Here is a 22,145-nt window from a genome sequence, read left to right on the forward strand (position 1 = left end):
ATTGTTTTTAGAGAGTTACTCCTGTAAAATACATAAGATATCACAACATAATAATTGTAATTTAGTTTCTTAAGATTCATGAATAGTTAACGTGATGGTTCGAAAGAAACATTTACACATAATTGATAAAGCTTTCCTATCTCCACACATCTAACGTATCCAATGAGAATCACAGTGCAATATACAGTATATCATCTCGCTGTAAGTGGCTCTGTGGTTACGACGCAGTATATTGAGTATCAAACTTCTGAGTGTCATGTCTACTTCTCAATGTCATTGAGAAATGATTCAAAAACATACAGTATCTGCTATCTATTAGCTACGATACCGAACCTTGCATTTGTTTGTATTCTCAAGGGAAGTGCTGTAAACTGGTTTATTCGGGTTTTGATTCTTCTAAGGCTGCCGGCCTTCAAACGGCGTCTTTCAAAGGTTTGTCTAAGAAATGTAAGTGTTTCAATCGTGCTGTTGATTTGTTCAGTCAAGAAACATCTGAGTATATTCTGCTCGATTCCTGATTGCCTTCAGGGTTGATGTTCAGACCTTCCTTCCAGGAAATACATTTCTAATTAGTAATGCTGTTGAGGATATTGGTGGTGAAGAGATTGATGAGGTGCAGAAGCTATGTGACAGCTCTTTACTTATCAAGATCACTACGGTCATACAGAGCAAGAGGGTACTGCAAGCTATGATGTCAAGGTGGAGGAGCGTAAACTCCTGAACTCCTCTAAGGGAGTCATCTTTCACAGGGACTTAGGCAAAGTGTCCGATGATCTCATCTGGAGCCTTGCATGTCAGGGAGTTTCTGATGTCGAGCAGTTCAAGAGGTGTGTTGGAGCCAATCTTCATGACATAGGTGCTTTTATACTCAGCTTCGACTTCCAGACTCTGCCTGAATGGATTAAAGTTACCATGTACACACTGACAGTTCAAGCATATATACCAGCACCTATGCACTGTTATAATTGCCAATGATTTGGTCATACTTTACCGTGCTGCCAAGGCGCAGCAACTTGTGGGGCATGTGGAAAAGAGGCACATACCAGTGTAAATGCACACCACCACCCGTGTGCGTAAACTACATAGGTGAGCATGCCCCCTCGATCCAAGGATTGTCCCACATTCAAGGAGGAAAAGAAGGTCCATGAGATAAAGATACTGGACAAGCTTTCTTATTGAGATGCTTGGAGGAAATTAAAATCGAAGGCCCCACTGGAATTCTCGGTTTTGTTTGCTGAGAGGCCTACAATTTTTCTGCTTCTGCTTCTGAGAAACGGTCCACTAACATACAGTTTTTCACAACAGTAATAATCAAGAAAAGAAAGAAAGAACAGATCACTACGCAATCGTTACCGAGTACATTATTGCCAAAAGCATCTGGGAAGGATACTTGTCAGACATCTTCAGGTGGGAAGTCCTCCCCCCACCAGGGCAGGGGAAAGACTCCCCCAAATAGAGCTGGAAAATCTTCTTGCAGAAGAAGCCTTCTCCAATCCGATAGTGGATCATAGCATCCCCAAAGAAGACCTGCAAATCATCTGCTGGCTTTCCTTCAAAGAATAAGGAAATGGCAGGCAAGAGCGAGGGACCTCAATGTCCTCTTCCTCAATCCCTTTCCGGAAAACTCAGTTCTGCTAAAAAGAAGGCCCACCGTTCCAAATCAGAGAGTTCACCATCCATGGAGTCTCTCTCTCTCTCTCTCTCCCCTAATGAGACAAGGGCGGCTGAACCACTCATTGTGGATGGTGATGACATAAATGGCACCGTTAAAACTGGCAGAAAATGGACGGTAGTTGGCGGAAAGGAGGACAAGAAATTGTCCTAATTTTGTTGCACTCCACATCCACACAATGGCATTTTTGCAGTGGAACTTTTAATCGTTGACTAGCTGAGTTACATCAACTGATATCCTTTTCCGTGGCAACCATAGTCTGTTCACAGGTCCTCATTTAAGACCTGCACATGACATGACTATGAGAAGATATTGTCTTTATTCCAAAGACAGAATAGCTATGGATGGTGGGGCGACTGGGGATGTTTGTACCCTAGTTCAGTCCAACATCTTCAGAGTCGAAGTACCGCTCTGTAGTCAGCTGGATGCAGCTGCAGTTTGCACTGCATTGCCAGTAATGATGTGCAGTGTGTACTTTCAACCAGACTATGATCTTCAGATGCTTGGACTCCAAGATTTGATTGCTCAGTTACTTCCTCCTTTTCTCTTGCTGGGAGACGTGCATGCCTGTAACATCCTCTGGGGTTCTCAGTCTTCCTGTATAGAGGAAGAATACTTGAGCGATCGATCAACCAATTCGATCTTTGCATGCTTAACACAGGGAAGCTGACACATTTCAGCAGCGCACATGGCACATTCTCGCACCTGGATGTCATCTTGTGCAACCGTACGCTAGTTCCCCTGTTATGGTGGCAAGTGCATGATAACCTCTGTGATAGTGACCACTTCCCGATAGTTCTCACGCTCTTGAATCAAAGACAGTCTGAAGTACCCAAGCACTGGTTACTTTGGTGGGCAAATTGGCCAGGATATTCAAAACGCTCAGTGATGACTGATGGTATGTTAGAGTCTGTTGACAAATACATTTTTGCCATTACTACTAAAATTCTGGCTGCTGCAGAGGAAACAATTTCTTCCTTATCCGGTATGCCTCGCCGGAAACAGGTCCTATGGTGGATGGACAAAATTGCAGCAGCCATGCGTGATTGTCAACAGGCTTATAGCATTATCGTCGGAAGGATGCTTGACCAATCATATTACATTTAAGTGTCTGCGCGCTGAGACCTGTTTTTTATTCGAGAAAGTAAGAAAGCTACATGGGAAAGATATGTCTTCCAAGTCACAAGTGTGGACGAAATTCCTGTATTGTCGGAGTGCAGAACTTTCCCTCATTCTCCGAAATCCCCATTAATGAAAATGTACTTAATGATTCCTTCAGTTGTTGCAGATCACTTCACATCACACTTTACTGAGCTCGATAGCTGCAGTCACTTAAGTGCGGCCAGTATCCAGTAATCGGGAGATAGTGGGTTCGAGCCCCACTGTCGGCAGCCCTGAAGATGGTTTTCCGTGGTTTCCTATTTTCACACCAGGCAAATGCCGGGGCTGTACCTTAATTAAGGCCACGGCCGCTTCCTTCCAATTCCTGGGCCTTGCCTATCCCATCATCGCCATAATACATATCTGTGTCGGTGCGACTTGAAGCAGGTAGCCAAAAGAAAAAGAATCACACTTTGCAGATACATCCAGTTCTGGGAGATACGATCCTCCATTTTTGCCTATTAAGTGCAAAGCAGAAGCACACAATTTTCCTTTGCCTCTAGTGCTTCGTATTCCTACAACATGCCTTTTGTGGAGAGGGAATTGCGGAATGCACTTGTGCAGTGCAGGAACACGGCTCCTGGACTGGATGAATTCCACATTTAAGTGACCAATGTCTCAAGGATATCCTCACCCTATTCAATAGAATATGACATGAGGGAGTGTTTCCATCTCAGTAGTATGAGAGAATTATAAAACCAGTTCCCAAGCCAGGTAAAGATCCAAAGCTTCTGGACAATTTTAGGTCAAAATGCTTTAAAACTGGCTTGTGTAAGCTGTTTGAAAGGATGGTGGACTAGCAACTTGTGTGGGGCATGGAAGAGAACAGTTTCTTGACTGACCACCAGGAGGTTTTCGCTCTCACCAGTCTGCCACCTGTCATCTGGTCAGACTGGTGAGTTCCATTCAAGAAGCCTTTCTCCAGAAGGAACATCTTGTCGCTTACAAAACTACCTAGCAATATGGGATAATCTTCACACTACACCGGTTGGGATTTTGGGGAAATTTACCAGGGTTTATTGAGAACTTCATGTCCCTCTGGCTCATTCCAATCCAAGTAGGGAATGCATTTTCTCAATATTACATTCAAGAAACTGGAGTACTTCATGGATCTGTATCGAGTGTCATACTGTTCACAATCACCATCAACGGTGTAGTTGCCATTGCTGGGTACGCTGTCAATCCATCCCTGTATGTAGATGATTTAGCTCTACATTTCAACTCTGGATGGATGATAGTTGCTGAGAGACAGCTACAGCAAACTATTAATTAATGGAAAATTCTAAGTTCCCATGGAGGGAATTAGATATTTTTCACCAATAGAGCTTGTCAAAAACAGATAGGTGTAAGGCTTTTCAGGCGTTTGCTCTATCAACCAGCGTTTTATCTTAGGTCTGACACTAGACTCATCAGAGTGGGATGTGTCAGACCCTACCCACTGATGCTGGGGTGTATGCAGGTGAACTTATCAGAACTTAGAGTTTTCCATTCGGAATTGATAGGCGGGCAATAATTCCATTGTGGAGATTTATCTCCTGTATTCAGTTATCAGACTGTGACTCTTATAATGGGCTTCTGATAAGTTCACCTGCATACACCCCAGCGTCAGTGGGTAGGGTCTGACACATCCCACTCTGATGAGTCTAGTGTCGGACCTAAGATAAAACGCTGGTTGATAGAGCAAACGCCCGAAAAGCCTTACATCTGAACTATTAACTAAGTCGACAGATGTGCCCTGCAGTATGGTTTTCGATTTTCAGTGGCAAAAACCTCAGTTGTATACTTCTGTTGACATCGGCTTGTACATCCTGAACCAGAGCTCTGCTTGCAGAACAGTGTCTTACCGGTTGTAGACACCTATAGGTTCCTGGGTTACCATTTTAAATAAGAGACTAATGGGACAGCCCCACATGTGTAAGTTGAAGGATGCTTGAAAAGACTCAGGTTTAGGTTTCTCAGTGGGCGTTTGTAGGGGTGGTGTGCTGCTACGTTTTTACATGGCTACGGTCCTTTCCCATATTGACTTTGATAGTGCGGCTTTTGGTTCAGCATCAAGATCTATGCTGAACCTTTTAAATAATATTCACCATAGTGGAGTTAGGCTGGCAGCCGAAGCTTTCAATACTTTTTTTTTTTTTGCTACGGGCTTTACGTTGCACCGACTCAGATAGGTCTTATGACGACGATGGGATAGGAAAGGCCTAGGAATGGGAAGGAAGCGGCCGTGGCCTTAATTAAGGTACAGCCCCAGTATTTGCCTGGTATGTCTTTCAATACTAGCCCCATTCCCAGCCTACTTGCCGAATTGGGAGTTCCACTTTTACGAATAAGGCGGCAGTACATACTCTTAATGTACACTGCCAAAATTCGTGAAATGCCGCAGCATCCAAGCTATCGATGCATCTTTAGTACACAATACCACAAGAGGTGCTAAAACCAGCTGAATCCTACATTGATAGCTTGTGTCGTGAGTTATTTGTGGTTGTCTTCACCGGACCGCTAGCAAGATACCTCCGTGGCTAGTTCCGCAGCGGGACGTATGGCTAGATCTACTCCATGGATCTAAGGTGAACACAGATGCCTCTGTTCATCGGAGGTATTTCCAGGACTTCAGTCACATGACATATCTTAACGGATGGTTCTAAAATCTGAGGAAATGTGGTTTGTTGTTTCTTCTCCGATAATGTTAGCATGAAAATCTCGCTTCCCAGTGTATGAACGTAGTGTCCACATTCTGGAAAGTCAGGGAAAAATTTATTTTGTCAGGGAAATAGACAAAAAAAATCTGGAAAGTCAGGGAAATCTTCCCCAATGATGGATTTGAGGGGATATTTTTAGGCTCTAGATATGTCATATCAGATCAGTTGGATTCAGGGGGCCAATTAGATTGCATAGCCATAGGTCTTTCCAAAGCCTTTGATAGAGTGGAACATGGAAAGAAATTGGAGGGAATAGGATTGGACGTAAGGGTTATACGTTGGATAAAAACATTTCTAAATTCAAGGGTTCAGAAAGTCAACGTAGGAAATAATATATCACAGGAAGAGAAAGTTTGGAAGGGAATTGCACAGGGTAGTATAATCTGTCTGTTACTTTTCTTAATATACACAAATGATTTAGGGAACAATATAACATCAAAAATAAGATTGTATGCAGATGATATAATTGTTTATAGGGAAATAAATAACATTGAGGACTGTTCAGAATTACAAAGGGACCTTGAGAGTATCCAACAATGGGTTGAAGAAAATAATATGAAGGTTAATGGAGGCAAATCAACTGTTACAACATTTACAAACAGGAGCTTTAAAACTGACTTTGAATATACTTTGGATGAGGTAGTTATCCCAAAAGATGTCAAGTGCAAATACTTAGGTGTGAGATTTGAAAGTAATTTGCACTGGAAGGGTCATGTTGATGACATTGTTGGGAAAGCATACAGATCGTTATATGTCATAATGAGGCTACTTAAAGGATGCAACAAAGAATTAAAAGAAAAAAGTTACTTAAGTATGGTTCGTCCGTTATCGGAATATGCGAACAGTGTTTGGGATCCTCACCAAGAATACCTAATAAAAGAAATAGATGGTGTGCAGAGGAAAGCAGCAAGATTTGTAACAGGGGATTTCAGGAGAAGGAGTAGTGTCTCAGAAATGTTAGAGGAACTTGGGTGGGATACTTTAAGTAAGAGAAGGGAGAAAACTAGACTTATAGGATTATATAGAGCCTGTACAGGAGAAGAAGCATGGGGAGAAATCTGTGAGAGGCTTCAGTTGGAAAATAATTATATCGGCAGAAGTGACCACAAGTAGATACATACATACATTATCATTATAGACTGTTATGCCTTTCAGCGTTCAGTCTGCAAGCCTCTGAGAATTTACTAAACGTCGCCACAATCCTCGATTTGCAACTTGTGTTGTGGCCTCATTTAGTTCTATACCTCTTATCTTTAAATCGTTAGAAACCGAGTCTAACCATCGTCGTCTTGGTCTCCCTCTACTTCTCTTATCCTCCATAGCAGAGTCCATTATTCTCCTAGGTAACCTATCCTCCTCCATTCGAGCAGCAGGAAGTGATCAAATTACTGGGGAGATATTAAAGACAATGGGGTGGTATATAGTGCCTTATTTAAAATTTCTCTTTGACTATGTCATAAATAATAGTGTAATACCAAAGGAATGGAAGGAATCTATAATAATACCAATTTATAAAGGAAAGGGTGATAAAAGGAAACCAGAGAACTACAGACCAATCAGCCTGACCAGTATAGTTTGTAAAATACTGGAGAGTTTAATAGCAAAGTACATCAGAGGGATATGTGATGATAAAAATGGGTTCATGAGGAGCCAGTATGGATTTAGAAAGAAATTTTCTTGCGAGGCACAACTGGTGGGATTTCATCAGGACATATCAGAACAGTTAGATTCAGGAGGCCAGTTAGATTGCATAGCCATAGACCTTTCCAAAGCCTTTGATAGAGTGGAACATGTATTATTATTAAATTGGAGGGAATGGGATTGGACGTAAGGGTTATACGTTGGATAAGAACATTTCTAAATTCAAGGGTTCAGAAAGTCAAAGTAGGAAATAATATATCACAGGAAGAGAAAGTCTAGTGTCAGACCTAAGACGAAACGCTGGTTAATAGAGCAAACGCCGGAAAAGCCATCCATCTAATTTTTGATCTGATTTTCTTAATATACGCAAATGACTTAGGGAACAATATAACATCTAAAATAAGATTGTATGCAGATGACATAATTGTTTATAGGGAAATAAATAACATTGAGGATTGTTCAGAATTACAAAGGGACCTTGAGAGTATCCAAGAATGGGTTGAAGAAAATAATATGAAGATTAATGGAGGCAAATCAACTATTACAACATTTACAAACAGGAGCTTTAAAACTGACTTTGAATATACTTTGGATGAGGTAGTTATCCCAAAAGATGGCAAGTGCAAATACTTAGGTGTGAGATTTGAAAGTAATTTGCACTGGAAGGGTCATGTTGATGACATTGTTGGGAAAGCATACAGATCGTTACATGTCATAATGAGACTACTTAAAGGATGCAACAAAGAATTAAAAGAAAAAAAGTTACTTAAGTATGGTTCGTCCATTATTGGAATATGCAAACAGTGTTTGGGATCCTCACCAAGAATACCTAATAAAAGAACTAGATGGTGTGCAGAGGAAAGCAGCAAGGTTTGTAACAGGGGATTTCAGGAGAAAGAGTAGTGTATCAGATATGTTAAAGGAACTTGGGTGGGAAACTTTAAGTAAGAGAAGGGAGAAAACTAGACTTATAGGATTATATAGAGCCTATACAGGAGAAGAAGCATGGAGAGATATCCGTGAGAGGCTTCAGTTGGAAAATAATTATATTGGTAGAACTGACCACAAGTACAAAATTAGAAGGAATTTTAGCAGAAGCGATTGGGGTAAATTTTCTTTCATTGGGAAGGGCGTGAAGGAGTGGAACAGTTTACCAGGGGTAGTGTTTGATCCTTTTCAAAAATCTGTACAGATATTCAAGAAGAGAATAAACAACAACAGAGATAATAAATTAAATGTTAGAGGGCATTCGACCAGTGCAGGATATTGTAAATAAAAAATGTGTGTGATTAAATTAATTCCATCCCCTGGTCTAAGGAGTTTGGACAGCCCAAGTAGGGGACTGCCTGTAGGGGTGAAGTACAGTGGGGACTTCGAGGGCCCTGGGACCGCTACGGTAGCTGTGAAGGCCCTTCAGGAACTCTGAAAAGTGGTGGCAAAAGGGGCTCTGGTTGAGACGCAACAGGTCGTTATGCTACTTAGAATCCAAAATGGGTAAAAAGAAAATAAATGCAATGTAAAGTTTAATCTTATACCAGTTGCATAGTATTATTTGAAGTAATTCCACATACTGTATATGAGTTGACTATGTTTGTAAGTATAGGAGATATTATAAGTAGAATTTTGTAAACAATATAAACTTATTAAGGATGATCTGTTTGTTTAATAGAAAAATTTGTTAGCATAAATTGTATATTATTGTATTCTAGAAAAATTTTCTTCTTCTCTTGTTAATTTAAAAGTGCTTGACAATAATGTATTTTAGTGTACCATTTGCCACCTATGTAGACACCTTATTTGCAAATAAAGAGATTTTGATTTGATTCGAACCCAAGCTATTGTATCATTTTTTAAAGGTATTTTTTCACAAGAAGTGCATAACAATTCTACAATTTTTGTTTGTCCTGATGTCATTTCTTTCAACCATTTTTATGTTATTCTTTTTTATTTCAGTTGTAGGATGCTTTCTTGAAACTCATGACAATGGCTAACAAGCAGTGTACTTTTAATAAACTTTGGCTAGACAGTAAAGTGTTTCCCGAACTGAGTGGTTGGTTGGACATATTGGTAAATGATGCAACTTCAGCATATTGTAAAGTGTGTTGTAAATCATTCAAACTTAGTAATATGGGCAAACAAGCAGTTACTTCTCATGCTAAAGGCCCTACTCATATAAAATACATGAAAGCTAAATCTTCCCAGCCAACAAGTCTTTCTTTGCAAAGAATACCTCTACTCCATCTCCACTTGAAGATACGTAACCAGGAGTTAGCACTACATCCACAGCTACAAAGGAATTAGCAGTGCCAGGAACAAGTCAAAGGAGTTTAAAGACTTGTAGTGTGAATAAAGTAGATGTTATATTGGCTGAAGCCATATGGGCTTTCCAGGTTGTCACTGGAAAGATGTTCCTCAACTCTTGTGATGAAACCTTCGCAGAATTCAAAACAATGTTCCCAGACAGTAAAATTGCTCAAAACTTTATTATGGATAAGACTAAGGCTCCATATGTTATAAATAATGGATTAGCCCCATATTTTAAAGAAAGTTTGCAAAATGACTTAAAACAGTGCTCTGACTACGTTGTTTGTTTTGATGAATCATTAGACAAATTTGTCCAAAGAGGACAAATGGACTTGTGTGTAAGGTTTAGGCATGTAAATCGTCAAAAGTTGCAACAAAGTATTGGAATAGCATATTTTTAGGCAGGGCAACTGCGGATCACTTATTAGAAGAGTTTATCCATGGACCGTCTTTACCTTTAGGCAGTATTTTGCAAGTCTCAATGGATGGACCGAATGTTAACCTCAGTTTTATTTAAAAAACTTGAAATTCATATGCAAGTGCTAAACCCCGAGGCCAAATCTCTTCTTGATATAAAGCATATGCAGTTTGCATACAGTGAATTGAGCCATGAAAACTGGGATCTCCAAAATTGACTGAGACCTTTTTAATTTTTTCAGATCTCTGCACAGTCTTTCTAAAGATAGCCCTGCTCAACGTGCTAAATATATAGACATAATAACATGCACCACATTTCCTTACAAGTTCACTGCAATAAAATGGTTGGAAAATGAATGCTGTGTTGATCAAGCTCTTAAAATATATGATCACATTGACAAATCTGTGAAAGAGTACACTGAAAAAAAAAAAAAAAAACACACAAAAAACATTCGATACCTTAGAGAAGCTGTGAAGAATCCGCTACTTAATGTAAAATTAAGTGCTTTTAGAAGTATTTTACGAGATGCTGAACCTTCGCTCAGAAAATTTCAAAGTCAGAAACCTATAGTGCTTATGACTTATTTGTCTTCAAATTTGAAAACTGTTTTGAATATAGACCTAGACTAGTTGGAATTCATTATATTCGCCTAAATTAGAAACACAAGTTAATTAGTTTTGATCTCAGGAGTGCTTTAAATCCATATAAAGTAATACTAGATTGCTGTGGTAAAATAATTTTCATATTTGAATTACTCTATAAGTTACTTGTACTTTATTCCTTGGAAATGATAAGATAAAAGGTATATGTTAGGCCTACATGTTACCTTTAAAACAATTTGTTTATATATGTACACAAAGTGCCCATCAGTGTAATTGTTTTTCCATAAATAATTGAAAAAAAAAGGAAGTGGAGAGAGAATGATAGAGGGAATGATAGAGGCTGGAATTTCCTTTTTTTTGTTCCTTGTAAAACATGCTGTTCGGCAAATTAACTTGCCGCTCAGTTTTCGTGAGTCAGGGAAATTTTTCTTAGTAGGTCAGGGAAAGTCGGGGAAACTTGAAAGAACATTTCTGTGGACACTATGATGAAGCGTGTATACTGTGGAGCGTATAGCCATCTTAGAAGCTTTGCGGTTTGCGATCGGTGACGAGAGACCACTGTCTTGTGTGTACCGACTTGTTAAGTTTGTGATGGTACATACTCTTCATACTAAATTTGTTACAACATATTATTAAAATAAAATAAAACAGTTTATAAGGAAATTGAACCAGTATTGAGCACGATTAGCAAAAAATGTATATCATTCTTTGGACATCTTATCAGAACACCTGACACCAAAATTAGCAGAAGAAGAATTGAAAAATTATTGAATAGCAAGACCAAGATTAAATGTATACAGAAATTAAGGAGGATATTAAAGAACTACAAATAACAATAGACAATCTAAAACACAAAATGTATATCATTCTTTGGACATCTTATCAGAACACCTGACACCAAAATTAGCAGAAGAAGAATTGAAAAATTATTGAATAGCAAGACCAAGATTAAATGTATACAGAAATTAAGGAGGATATTAAAGAACTACAAATAACAATAGACAATCTAAAACACAAAACAGAAAAATTAAGATACTTCAAGTGACACACACCAGGCTACACACCAAGGTCAATAAAAGGTTTAATGGGAGGGTATTTTCAACAGAACAAAGGAAGGCAGCATCTCTCAGAATGAAAAAATATTGGGCTGATAGGAAATCAAGAAATCCTTTGTATAATTGACTAGTGGTCCAATGTAGGCCACAAAATGTGAAATAAATTATTATTATTATTATTATTATTATTATTATTATTATTATTATTAAATTAAGGTAGGAATATTTGATGCTGGAAGGTCCATGTTAGATACTAGTAATTTATTTTGTACAGGCAGTTGGGAAACACACAGCTATATCCAGGGAAAGTTTGGTGAATCATACAGAGAATCCAAGTCTGAATATGGATATCCTGAAACAACTTTGGGCGTGGTCTGGAAATAGCCGGGTGGGTACCAAAGCATTGGGAAATCTCTTCCTCATTATTGGACAGACATGCCTTGGACATATCGAGATGGAGTGGGGATGAGGAAGTCTACTTAATTATGCAATCATCTGTTTAATGTAATCATGTAACAAAGTCTATTTATACGTTGGGAGGACGTGATCGAAGTACATTCTGTGAACATTATCTACTGTTTTTTCTGAGTCATCAGTCCATAGACTGGTTTGATGCAGCACTCCATGCCACCCTATCCCGTGCTAACCTTTTCATTTCTACGTAACTTTTGCATCCTACATCTGCTCTAATCTGCTTGTCATATTCATATCTCGGTCTACCCCTACCGCTCTTACCACCTACACTTCCTTCAAAAACCAACTTGAACAAGTCCTGGGTGTCTTAGGATGTGTCCTATCATTCTATCTCTTCTTCTCTTCAAATTTAGCCAAATCGATCTCCTCTCACCAATTCAATTTAGTATGTCTTCATTCGTGATTCGATCTATCCATCTCACCTTCAACATTCTTCTGTAACACCACATTTCAAAAGCTTCGATTCTCTTTCTTTCTGGGCTAGTTATCGTCCATGTTTCACTTCCATACAATGCCACGCTCCACACGAAAGTCTTCAAAAACATATTTCTGATTTCGATATCAATGTTGGAAGTGAGCAAATTTCTTTTCTTAAGAAAGCTCTTCCTTGCTTGTGCTAGTCTGCATTTTATGTCGTCCTTACTTCTGTCATCGTTAGTTATTTTACTACCCAAGTAACAATATTCATCTACTTCCTTTAAGACTTCATTTCCTAATCTAATGTTTCCTACATCACCTGCCTTCATTCGACTGCACTCCATTACTTTTGTTTTGGACTTATTTATTTTCATCTGGTACTCGTTACCCAAGACTTCATCCATACCATTCAGCAACTTCTCGAGATCTTCTGCAGTCTCAGATAAAATAACAATATCATCGGCAAATCTCAAGGTTTTGATTTCCTCTCCTTGGATTGTGATTCCTTTTCCAAATTTCTCTTTGATTTCCTTTACTGCCTGTTCTATGTAAACATTGAAAAGGAGAGGGGACAAACTACAGCCTTGCCTCACTCCTTTCTGGATTGCTGCTTCTTTTTCAAAGCCCTCGATTCTTATCACTGCAGACTGATTTTTATACAGATTGTAGATGATTCTTCGTTCTCGGTATCTGATCCCTATCATCTTCAAAATCATAAATAGCTTGGTCCAATCAACATTATTGAATGCTTTTTCTAGATCTACGAATGCCATGTACGTGGGCTTGTCCTTCTTGATTCGATCCTCTAAGATCAGACGTAAAGTCAGGATTGCTTCACGTGTTCCTACATTTCTTCTGAAGCCAAATTGATCTTCTCCCAACTCAGCTTCAACTTGTTTTTCCATTCTTCTGTAAATAATACGTGTTAAAATTTTGCAGGCATGAGATACTAAACTAATGGTGCGGTAGTTTTCACACCTGTCAGCACCGGCTTTCTTGGAAATAGGTATAACAACATTCTGCCGAAAATTGGATGGGACTTCTCTTGTCTCACATCTTGCACATTAAATGAAATAACCTTGCCATGCTGGTTTCTCCTAAGGCAGTCAGTAATTCAGAGGGAATGTCATCAATTCCAGGTGCCTTGTTCCTATTTAGGTCACTCACAGCTCTGTCAAACTCTGACCTCAAAATTGGGTCTCCCATTTCATAGCTCTGTCAAACTCTGACCTCAAAATTGGGTCTCCCATTTCATCAGCATCAACAGCCTCTTCATGTTCCAGAACCAAATTATCTACATCTTTACCTTGATACAACTGTTGGATATGCTCCTGCCATCTTTCTGCTTTGTTTTCTTTCGCTAGAAGTGGCTTTCCATCTGAGCTCCTAATATTCATACACCTAGATTTCCTTTCTCCAAAGGTTTCCTTGATTTTCCTGTATGCAGCATCTACGTTTCCCAGCCTTCGACATCCTTGCACTGCTCCTTCAGCCATTCTTCCTTAGCTACCTTGCACTTTCTATTATGACTATTCTACTATGACTATTATTTGGAACATTAATGAGTGTCATAGGTGATAAATTTCATATTATTCCGTATTGAAGAGCAATATAATGTAAAACAAAAGCTAAAGGTTTCCACCTATTCAATATATTTATTGTAACCTTAAAAATGTTACATATAAGTGATGAAACTAGTTTCAGTCTTGCTAGAGGCCATCATTGGTCAAAATCAATAAAAGTTAAGGCAAGATATGAATTATAGATAAAATTTACGAAGCAAGCATGTGTTGTTGAAATTCACTGCAAGACAAGTAAAGATTTGGATGTTAAACACTCATCACAATCACATATCTCGTGTAAGTTCTCACTTTTCTTCCAATTTGAAGAATGCAATTCACAGAAGACCAGGTGAAACACTTAAAATACTAGCATACTGAATTTCAACAAGACATGCTTGCTTCATAAATTTTATCTGTAATTCATGTCTTGCTTTAACTTTTATTGATTTTTGACTGATGATGGTCTCTAGCAACTTTTTAATAAATAGCATTGAATGGGTGGAAAACTTTAGCTTTTGTTTTACGTTATTAACGAGTGTATGATTGTTTATTGATGGACGGAGCAGTGTTGTAGTTTACTTGCCAATACTGATATGACTCTTGTGCTAGTGCACTGATCTAGTACCGGTACCTGGTCTTCTATATTTCACAGCAACTTTCGGTAATCTGTGGCCTGGTTTCAAGGCATATACCAACAGTGTGTGTTTGTGCAAGCAAAAGTGTCTCTAAAAGCAGGTGTTAGTGTCAGTATCAAAGTGGTCTACCATGTGTTGGTGGTAAGAGCTGGCAATTTATGTTGATACACAAAAACAGTGAAGGGCAATCCATCTACATATATGCATTGTAACTATTGGTCATTGGGCTCACTACAAATGGTAGTGCAGTTCTCACCCTAGGATTATTGAATGTACATAGGGAGTCTTCCAGCAATTGCAAATATTTATTGTGTGCGTTGTTATTTTCTATTTATTGTGTGTTGATGAAGTGCTAATGCACAGATTATGGTTAGGTCAGAATATAGTTTATTTTAAATTAATGTGAAGTTACTGGAGAGCCTAGGTGCAGTTCCTACCTGTTTAATAGTTTTCAAAGGGTTAGGTAAAGCCTGAAGGAGATGTATTAATATGCAGCTTTATGTACACACCCTGGGATAGAGAATTATCATTTTCTATCAAAATTTGAGGGATCCATTTTGGTGAACTCTGGTGCCCAAATTCCAGACATTTCAATTAATTATTTAATTTATGCTTTTCTTCTTCTTCATCGTTAGGGCCACTAAAGACCGCAAGGTCTCAATAGTTTATCTTCTTGCGGGCCCCACCAGGTTTTCATCCTTTCAGAGTATGCTTACTTCCATGCATCAGAATGGACATACTGCAGTCGAGTTGGGACTACTTCTTGATAAACTTGTCTAATTTTGTGTTTGAGTGGTGTTCGGAGATGAATGTTTGTTTCTGTGATTCCATACTTTAAAAGATTCTTATCGATTTCCACCCACCAAGGAGGAATCATTTTGAGACTTCTGAAATAGGATAACAAATGTTTACAGATTCTTTCAGCTGACAGTCAAAAGAGGTGAGCTTAAAAAGTTATCCTTCTTTTCCGGATTACGCTTGATATCTTTTCGGTGTGGGTGTATATTTCTAAGTTACTCCGAAGCCTGTAAACACCATCTTTGAGGTTGGGACCAAGAATTTCTCAGATAATCCTCTTTTCCTTAATTGCCAGTTTTCAAGCAGGCTATGCGTTCGAAGTGTAAACATTCTGCTGCATATAATGCTTCAGGTCTAATTACATTTTGATAATATCTCATTTTTGCATTTCAAGAGTTAGTATTTTCTTCATTTATATTTATTCAATATTACAATTGGCTTCCAGCAGTGGGGCAATGGTTAGTAATGGTTAATGGGTTAATACAAATGGCGCCCAATGTGGGGCAATGGTTATTAATTGTTAATGGGATATAACAAGTTCTCTGCAGTCTGTTGACACCTGTTTCTCGCAACACCCACTGGTACAGCAAATTCATGACATTCTAGCTAGGTTGTGTGATGCTGGCACCAGAATCACTTTTGCATGGCTCCCAAGTCACGTTGGAATTGCAGGAAATAAACTTGCGGATGAAGCAGCAAAACTCCTACACCTGTGAATGTACCATCTAGGGATATTTGTTCTCAGCTATGTTGAACCATTTTAGCATTTTGAGAATCAGAGTGGCTATTTATTTGAACTCCCAATAAACTGGGAGCAAGTAAGAAGACAACTATCTTGTGCTGGTCCTCTTTCTAGCCTTCATGGAGAGAGAACTTAGGTCCAGGTGTAGGTCGTGGAAGATCTACGCACTCTTAGCTCCCAAAGAGAGAAGGACCCCATGCCCACTGTGTTCTACAGGGTCTCCGAGAAGTGGATTGGGACTCGCATTGCAACGCAAGCTTTGTCAATGTCGACATCGCCATGCAATGGATTAAAATGTTTTGCTGCACGTAATGACATGGTGATGAAATCTGTAAATCCTCCATGCCTCTGCTCCGTTTTGCTGAGCAGCACCATAAGCTAAATGCATATCGGCAAACTCTGCATAAGAGAACCATCGCAATGTGATCCAACTCCACTGTATGCATGCCAGATTTTCGTAAATGACTGATCGCATAACAGCTACTGATGCCATGAAATCAGCATCAAACAGAAATACAGTGTAGTGTGCAGTTGGTGTCACTGTAGCATACTTGCTACAGCGTGATCCTGTCAACTTCAAGGTCCGTGTTCAAATCCCATGCCTGGCAAATTTTTTCTTCGATTGGTGTTCTCAAGCCAGTCTTAAGCCACGTGCAGGTTTACCAACACTGCCTTGCAAAGCCCATTTGAATTCGCCGGTAAAACGATTTAATTGGCTACCTTCAGCAGCTGATAAAATGACCACGGCACGAGGAATGGAATTATTTCATTCAAATTATTTATTAGCAGTACCAACACTAACTTTCATATCATAGGTTATGATATAACACTCTAACGCTTGCATAACTGGTTCAAATTGTTTCTGACCACCCCGTACAATGTATTGATTACTTTACAGAAGAAAATATTTATAAAATCCTCCTATCAATACAAGTCAAGTCATCTGTTAGATGAAGCAAAGTCTATACATGTTTCAGCCTAATCTCAAGACCATCTTTGGTAGTAAAACAATGATTACATAATATACAAACAAATTAAAAATCGTAATGATGTGAAGTGACAGTGATCATGATTAGTGAGTTAAAAACACATTGAGGTACAAAGTCCTCTCGTCTAATAGATCTTGCCGACTGTTAAATAAAAACACTATGCTGAGGAGTGTAGTGAGACTGTGGTCGGCAAGATCTATTAGACGAGAGGACTTTGTACCTCAATGTGTTTTTAACTCACTAATCATGTTCACTGTCACTTCGCATCATTACGATTTTTAATTTGTTTGTATATTATGTAATCATTGTTTTACTACTGAAGATGGCCTTGAGATTAGGCTGAAACATGTATAGACTTTGCTTCATCTAACAGATGACTTGACTTGTATTGATAGGAGGATTTTATAAATATTTTCTTTTGTAAAGTGATAACCGTCAATACGGAATGAGATTCATAACTTGCAATGTATTGATTAGGTGGTAACATCCCATCCTTATATCTTATGAATTACTGATCTCACTTTATGTGTGAGAGTGGATTTATTTATTTATTTATTTATTTATTTATTTATTTATTTATTTATTTATTTATTTATTTATTTATTTATTTATTTATTTATTTATTTATTTAGCGTATTATGCTTCATTTGACAATCATTTGAAATGTGTTTCGCATATAAGTGTTATTAGAAAAATATAAACATATATATATACATGGATATGGAGTATTTACAGACTAACTAGGAGACACACACACATACACAACTGCAGGTTCTGAGATTTCAACACAAGCTAATGTGCAATAACCGTCCATCCGTCCAGCCAAGTGAGTGCCGTAGGGGTTACTGGATGTAGCTCCTCCAAAGGCCCAGTGAATGCTCGTAGAGGACATTCTTTCACGATGTGGCTGATGGTTTGCACTCAGCACCGCAGTTGCAGGAAGGAGACTCCAACCACTCCCATTGGTGTAGTGCAGAAGCAATTCTTCCAGCGCTGCAGCGTATCCTGTTTAAATTAGTCCAGATGGTGCGTGGGAGGTTGAACCCAGGAGGTTTTGCTGTTGGGTCATCAATGTTGATTAGACCATGTGGGTGTAATCTGGCCCATTCTTGCTTCCATGCTTCGTCACGTCTAAAAGGTATGTCACTTAGTTCCCTGGCTGTCTTCCAGGCTGGTTTCACTCGCAACGGCCTTTTCTTCTGTATCCTGGTGGATGGGAAGTGAGCTGTTCATCATCACCTTAGTCCATAATCTGACAAGGGCATTTTGTCGTCTGATGTGAGGAGGTTGAATGTGGCTCAGTACGGGTAGCCACTGTACAGGAGTGGAGTGCAGGGTGCCAGATATGATTCTCATTGTATGGCGCAGCTGAACGTCGACCAGGCGAGTATGGGAACTATTCAGCCATACAGCAGAACAGTATTCAGCTGAAGAATGTACTAGTGCTAAAGCAGTTGTTCGCATTGAATTCGCATCTGCACCCCTTGATGTTCCAGCTAGTCTACCCAGAAGGTTGTTACGACTTTTCAGTTTAGCTGCTAGTTTCTGAAGGTGATGGCAGTAGGTTAGGGATCTATCTAAAGTTACACTGAGGCTTTTGGGGGTAGCATTACACCGCAGTGTGTGATTTCTGAACCTGATTGTCGGTTGGTAGTTTGCATTCCTGTTAGGTGAAACGTAGCTACTTCTGTCTTTAGAGGGCTAGGTGTCAATCTCCATTTTGTGTAATAACCGTCCATCTTCTCAAGGTCCTGGGATAGGATTTCTTCAGCTTCACTGAAGTCTGCTCTTTGTATGGTGAGGTTGATGTCATCTGCATAGATGAACTTGCGAGATGTGGTTTCTGGAAAGTCGTGTATGTATAAATTGAAGAGAACTGGAGACAGCACTGAACCCTGTGGCAAACCATTGTTGAGTTTGTGGAAACAACTGCAGACATGTTCTGTATGAAACTGGAAAAATCTATTTCCCAGCATATTTTTTATTAGTGTGAAGATCTTGAGACATGGTATTGCTCTGCTGAGTTTCAGGAGGAGGCCTTCTTTGAGAGTGGATTAATCAAGGGTATGTAAATTTCAAGCGTTCTGTTACTCAGGGAAATTTCGTTCCCTTTTAATGTGTTTGTGAACTTTTCAGCTCAATACAATAATTTTTGTTTTATTTTAAATTTCTTTTCTACTTAATTTGTTCAGGGAGTATGGTTACCTAGTTGTACTTCCTCTTAAAACAAAAATCACCACCCACTTAGGTTTTGTATGTTGATGTCTACCGTTTTCAGGAATCAACTGTTAGCTGATGAATGTGGCCGCTACAGTCATGCTGAAGTAGTACTAGATAGTGAGAAAGTGTTTGTAATTTTGATGAATTATGAAAGTGAGGGTTCTGATATTGTCCATAGGGATGTTAATGAAGATTGCCTTCCTTAACATATTGAGTGCGAAGGAATAAGTGGTGGCAGAGAATAATTACAACCCGCATCTGCATACAGGCGAAAAACTTGTATCATGCACAGTTTGTGGAAAGTAATTATCCAGGAATTCCTCTCTCAGTCTGAGCTTAAAAATGGACTGATGTAAATGTAAAAGGAATGCATTTATTTGTAGGAATTATTATTCCAATGGACCATGTTAAGAAACATACCATAGAAGAATAACAATACCAGTCTACTGATCCATACATCAACACTCCTATGCTTTCTCAGTTCATGCTCTGTAATTGCTAATAAGCAATTCTAAACTTCTCTCATTTCAATTATAACAGTTCCCAACCTCAAGAGACAAATCAGCTCAAAAAGAGAACTAGGAGGGCCTTTTACCAGTGTGAAGACTGTAATAATACGCTTTGACAAGCACAATATTTTGAGGAATGCCACACCAAAAACCATTATTAACCATGAATATTGTGCGCTTTTGTGATCTGTCACCTTTTTTCATATATAATTAGTCCCTTTTTTAAATATAATGTACTATGTGCTTGTACAGTAATTTATATTGGGGTTTATTTCTTCTTCAGCCGGCCCCGCCGTGTAGGGGTAGCATGCCTGCCTCTTACCCAGAGGCCCCGGCTCTTGAAGAGCTCAGCGACTGCCAGTTACTCTAAAACTCTCAACGTAAGCTAACATCTCAGCGGTCGAAGGGAACTCATCATATCTTTGGCTAATCACCGAATTACAACAACGTTCCCTTCCAACTAATACGCTCGCCTCGATACGCCCAACAGCTAAGAGCCATACCCATTACAAACTCTTACCACATCAAAGAAGATGGTCTAATGACATCTACAAAGACTTCAATATAGCCTACGGCACCAACATTTCCAACTACTATTATCTCAAAAGGAACCAGGCCATATGAAAATTCTTCAAAATTTATAAGCAAATAAATGAAAATATTTATTTACTTCAAGAACCAACGACCATTACCATTGTTCAACTTTCCACAAGTTTTTAATAATACGCCATCTGACAACTAAATGGAATGTGTTTTCTGATTTTTATCTTTATTGTAATATCTTTTAATATGTCATAATCCTCAAATAATTATCATGTTTTAGACTCCAATATTATCACAAACATTGTCCAGTAACAGCATACTACATTTTATATTGTAATAGTTGTTTAACAATCTCCAATACATTTTAAACAACATAGTTTTTAACAGCACTCATAAATAATTTCCAATCATGTACCTGATCTATCCTAACGTGAAAAATATGGCTGATGATGCCTACTATTGATAGGCGAAACATGTACTATCTAATATGTTAATTTCATGTTAACAATTTTGATAAGGACAATGTCCTAATTTTTAAAATTGTATTGTATTGAATAGGTGGATGAATAATAAAACATACAAGTGTTTAATACAAATATTTTCAATACGGACCCAGAAATGAATTTTATCACATGTAATTGGATAAATTTCTGAGAAATATTTGTAAAATTAAGCAATATCTTTGAAAAAATATATCACAGTATGTAATGATGTTCTTTTTGCTCTTACCCCTCTGTTAGCAATATCTTGTTTCATTGCCTTAGTGTATTAGATAAGGTTTTGCAAGATATGTTTTATTTTGTATGGGTTGTTACCATGAATAAATTTGTACAGCTTTTATGAAAGAAAATTTTAAAAATATGTTTCGAGGAACCTATCATTGAAATGGTTGACCTTATAAATACAGCAGTTCTCTCTCATTTATTTAGTGCTTAGATATTTATTTCTGTCATATTGTGTATTTCTTTCTAGGGTGAGTTCAGTGCTGAATAGAGATGTCAAACAATATGGAAAAAAATATTTGTTTGATGAATGTGAAGAAACGTGCTGGAATTCAGATCAGGTGATGTCCTATTTTAAGTTCTGTTTGAAAATTGTGTTTGGTTAAATTGAATTCTATAAATTTTACTTCAGTGTACAGCTATAATTTCACTCCTGAGATGTTCCACTAGTTTGCTGCATTTGTGCTGGCCCCATGATCAAGATCTAGCAAACCTGCCTCTTACCCAGAGGCTCTGGGTTGTATTTCTGGCCAAGTCAGGGATTTTTACCTGGATCTGAGGCCTGGTTCTAGGTCCACTCAGCCTGTGTGAGAACAATTGAGGGGCTATCTGACAATGAGATAGCAGTTTTGTTCTAGAAAGCCAGGAAAACCAACTAAGAGAATTTGTTACGCTGACCATGTGTTGCCTCATAATCTGCAGGCAAGTGCCCATCAGAGCTGTAGCACCTTTGGATTGGGTTTTGCTGCACTTGTACATTTTGTGTAATTGAAAGGAAAGTTCCACAAGTGAGTGTACTTCTTTGATAAATTTCAACTAAGAGAATTTGTTACGCTGACCATGTGTTGCCTCATAATCTGCAGGCAAGTGTCCATCAGAGCTGTAGCACCTTTGGATTGGGTTTTACTGCACTTGTACATTTTGTGTAATTGAAAGGAAAGTTCCACAAGTGAGTGTACTTCTTTGATAAATTTCTTTTGTA

At 38.5% G+C, this 22,145-nt stretch overlaps 1 protein-coding gene across 4 annotated transcripts in view; it reads left to right on the top strand.

The window, feature by feature from the left end:
* Positions 1–22,145, top strand: part of LOC136864768 (nuclear receptor 2C2-associated protein) — an 81,285-nt gene that overhangs the window by 32,285 nt on the left and 26,855 nt on the right. For all 4 annotated transcript variants that reach the window (XM_067142159.2, XM_067142140.2, XM_067142149.2 and 1 more), the window contains exon 3: positions 21,414–21,504. In XM_067142159.2, the coding sequence (XP_066998260.1) occupies positions 21,414–21,504 (91 nt within the window). The remainder of the gene's footprint in view (positions 1–21,413; positions 21,505–22,145) is intronic.

The sequence above is a fragment of the Anabrus simplex genome, chromosome 1, assembly GCF_040414725.1.
Source record: "Anabrus simplex isolate iqAnaSimp1 chromosome 1, ASM4041472v1, whole genome shotgun sequence".
In the NCBI taxonomy this organism is placed as follows: Eukaryota; Metazoa; Arthropoda; class Insecta; order Orthoptera; family Tettigoniidae; genus Anabrus; species Anabrus simplex.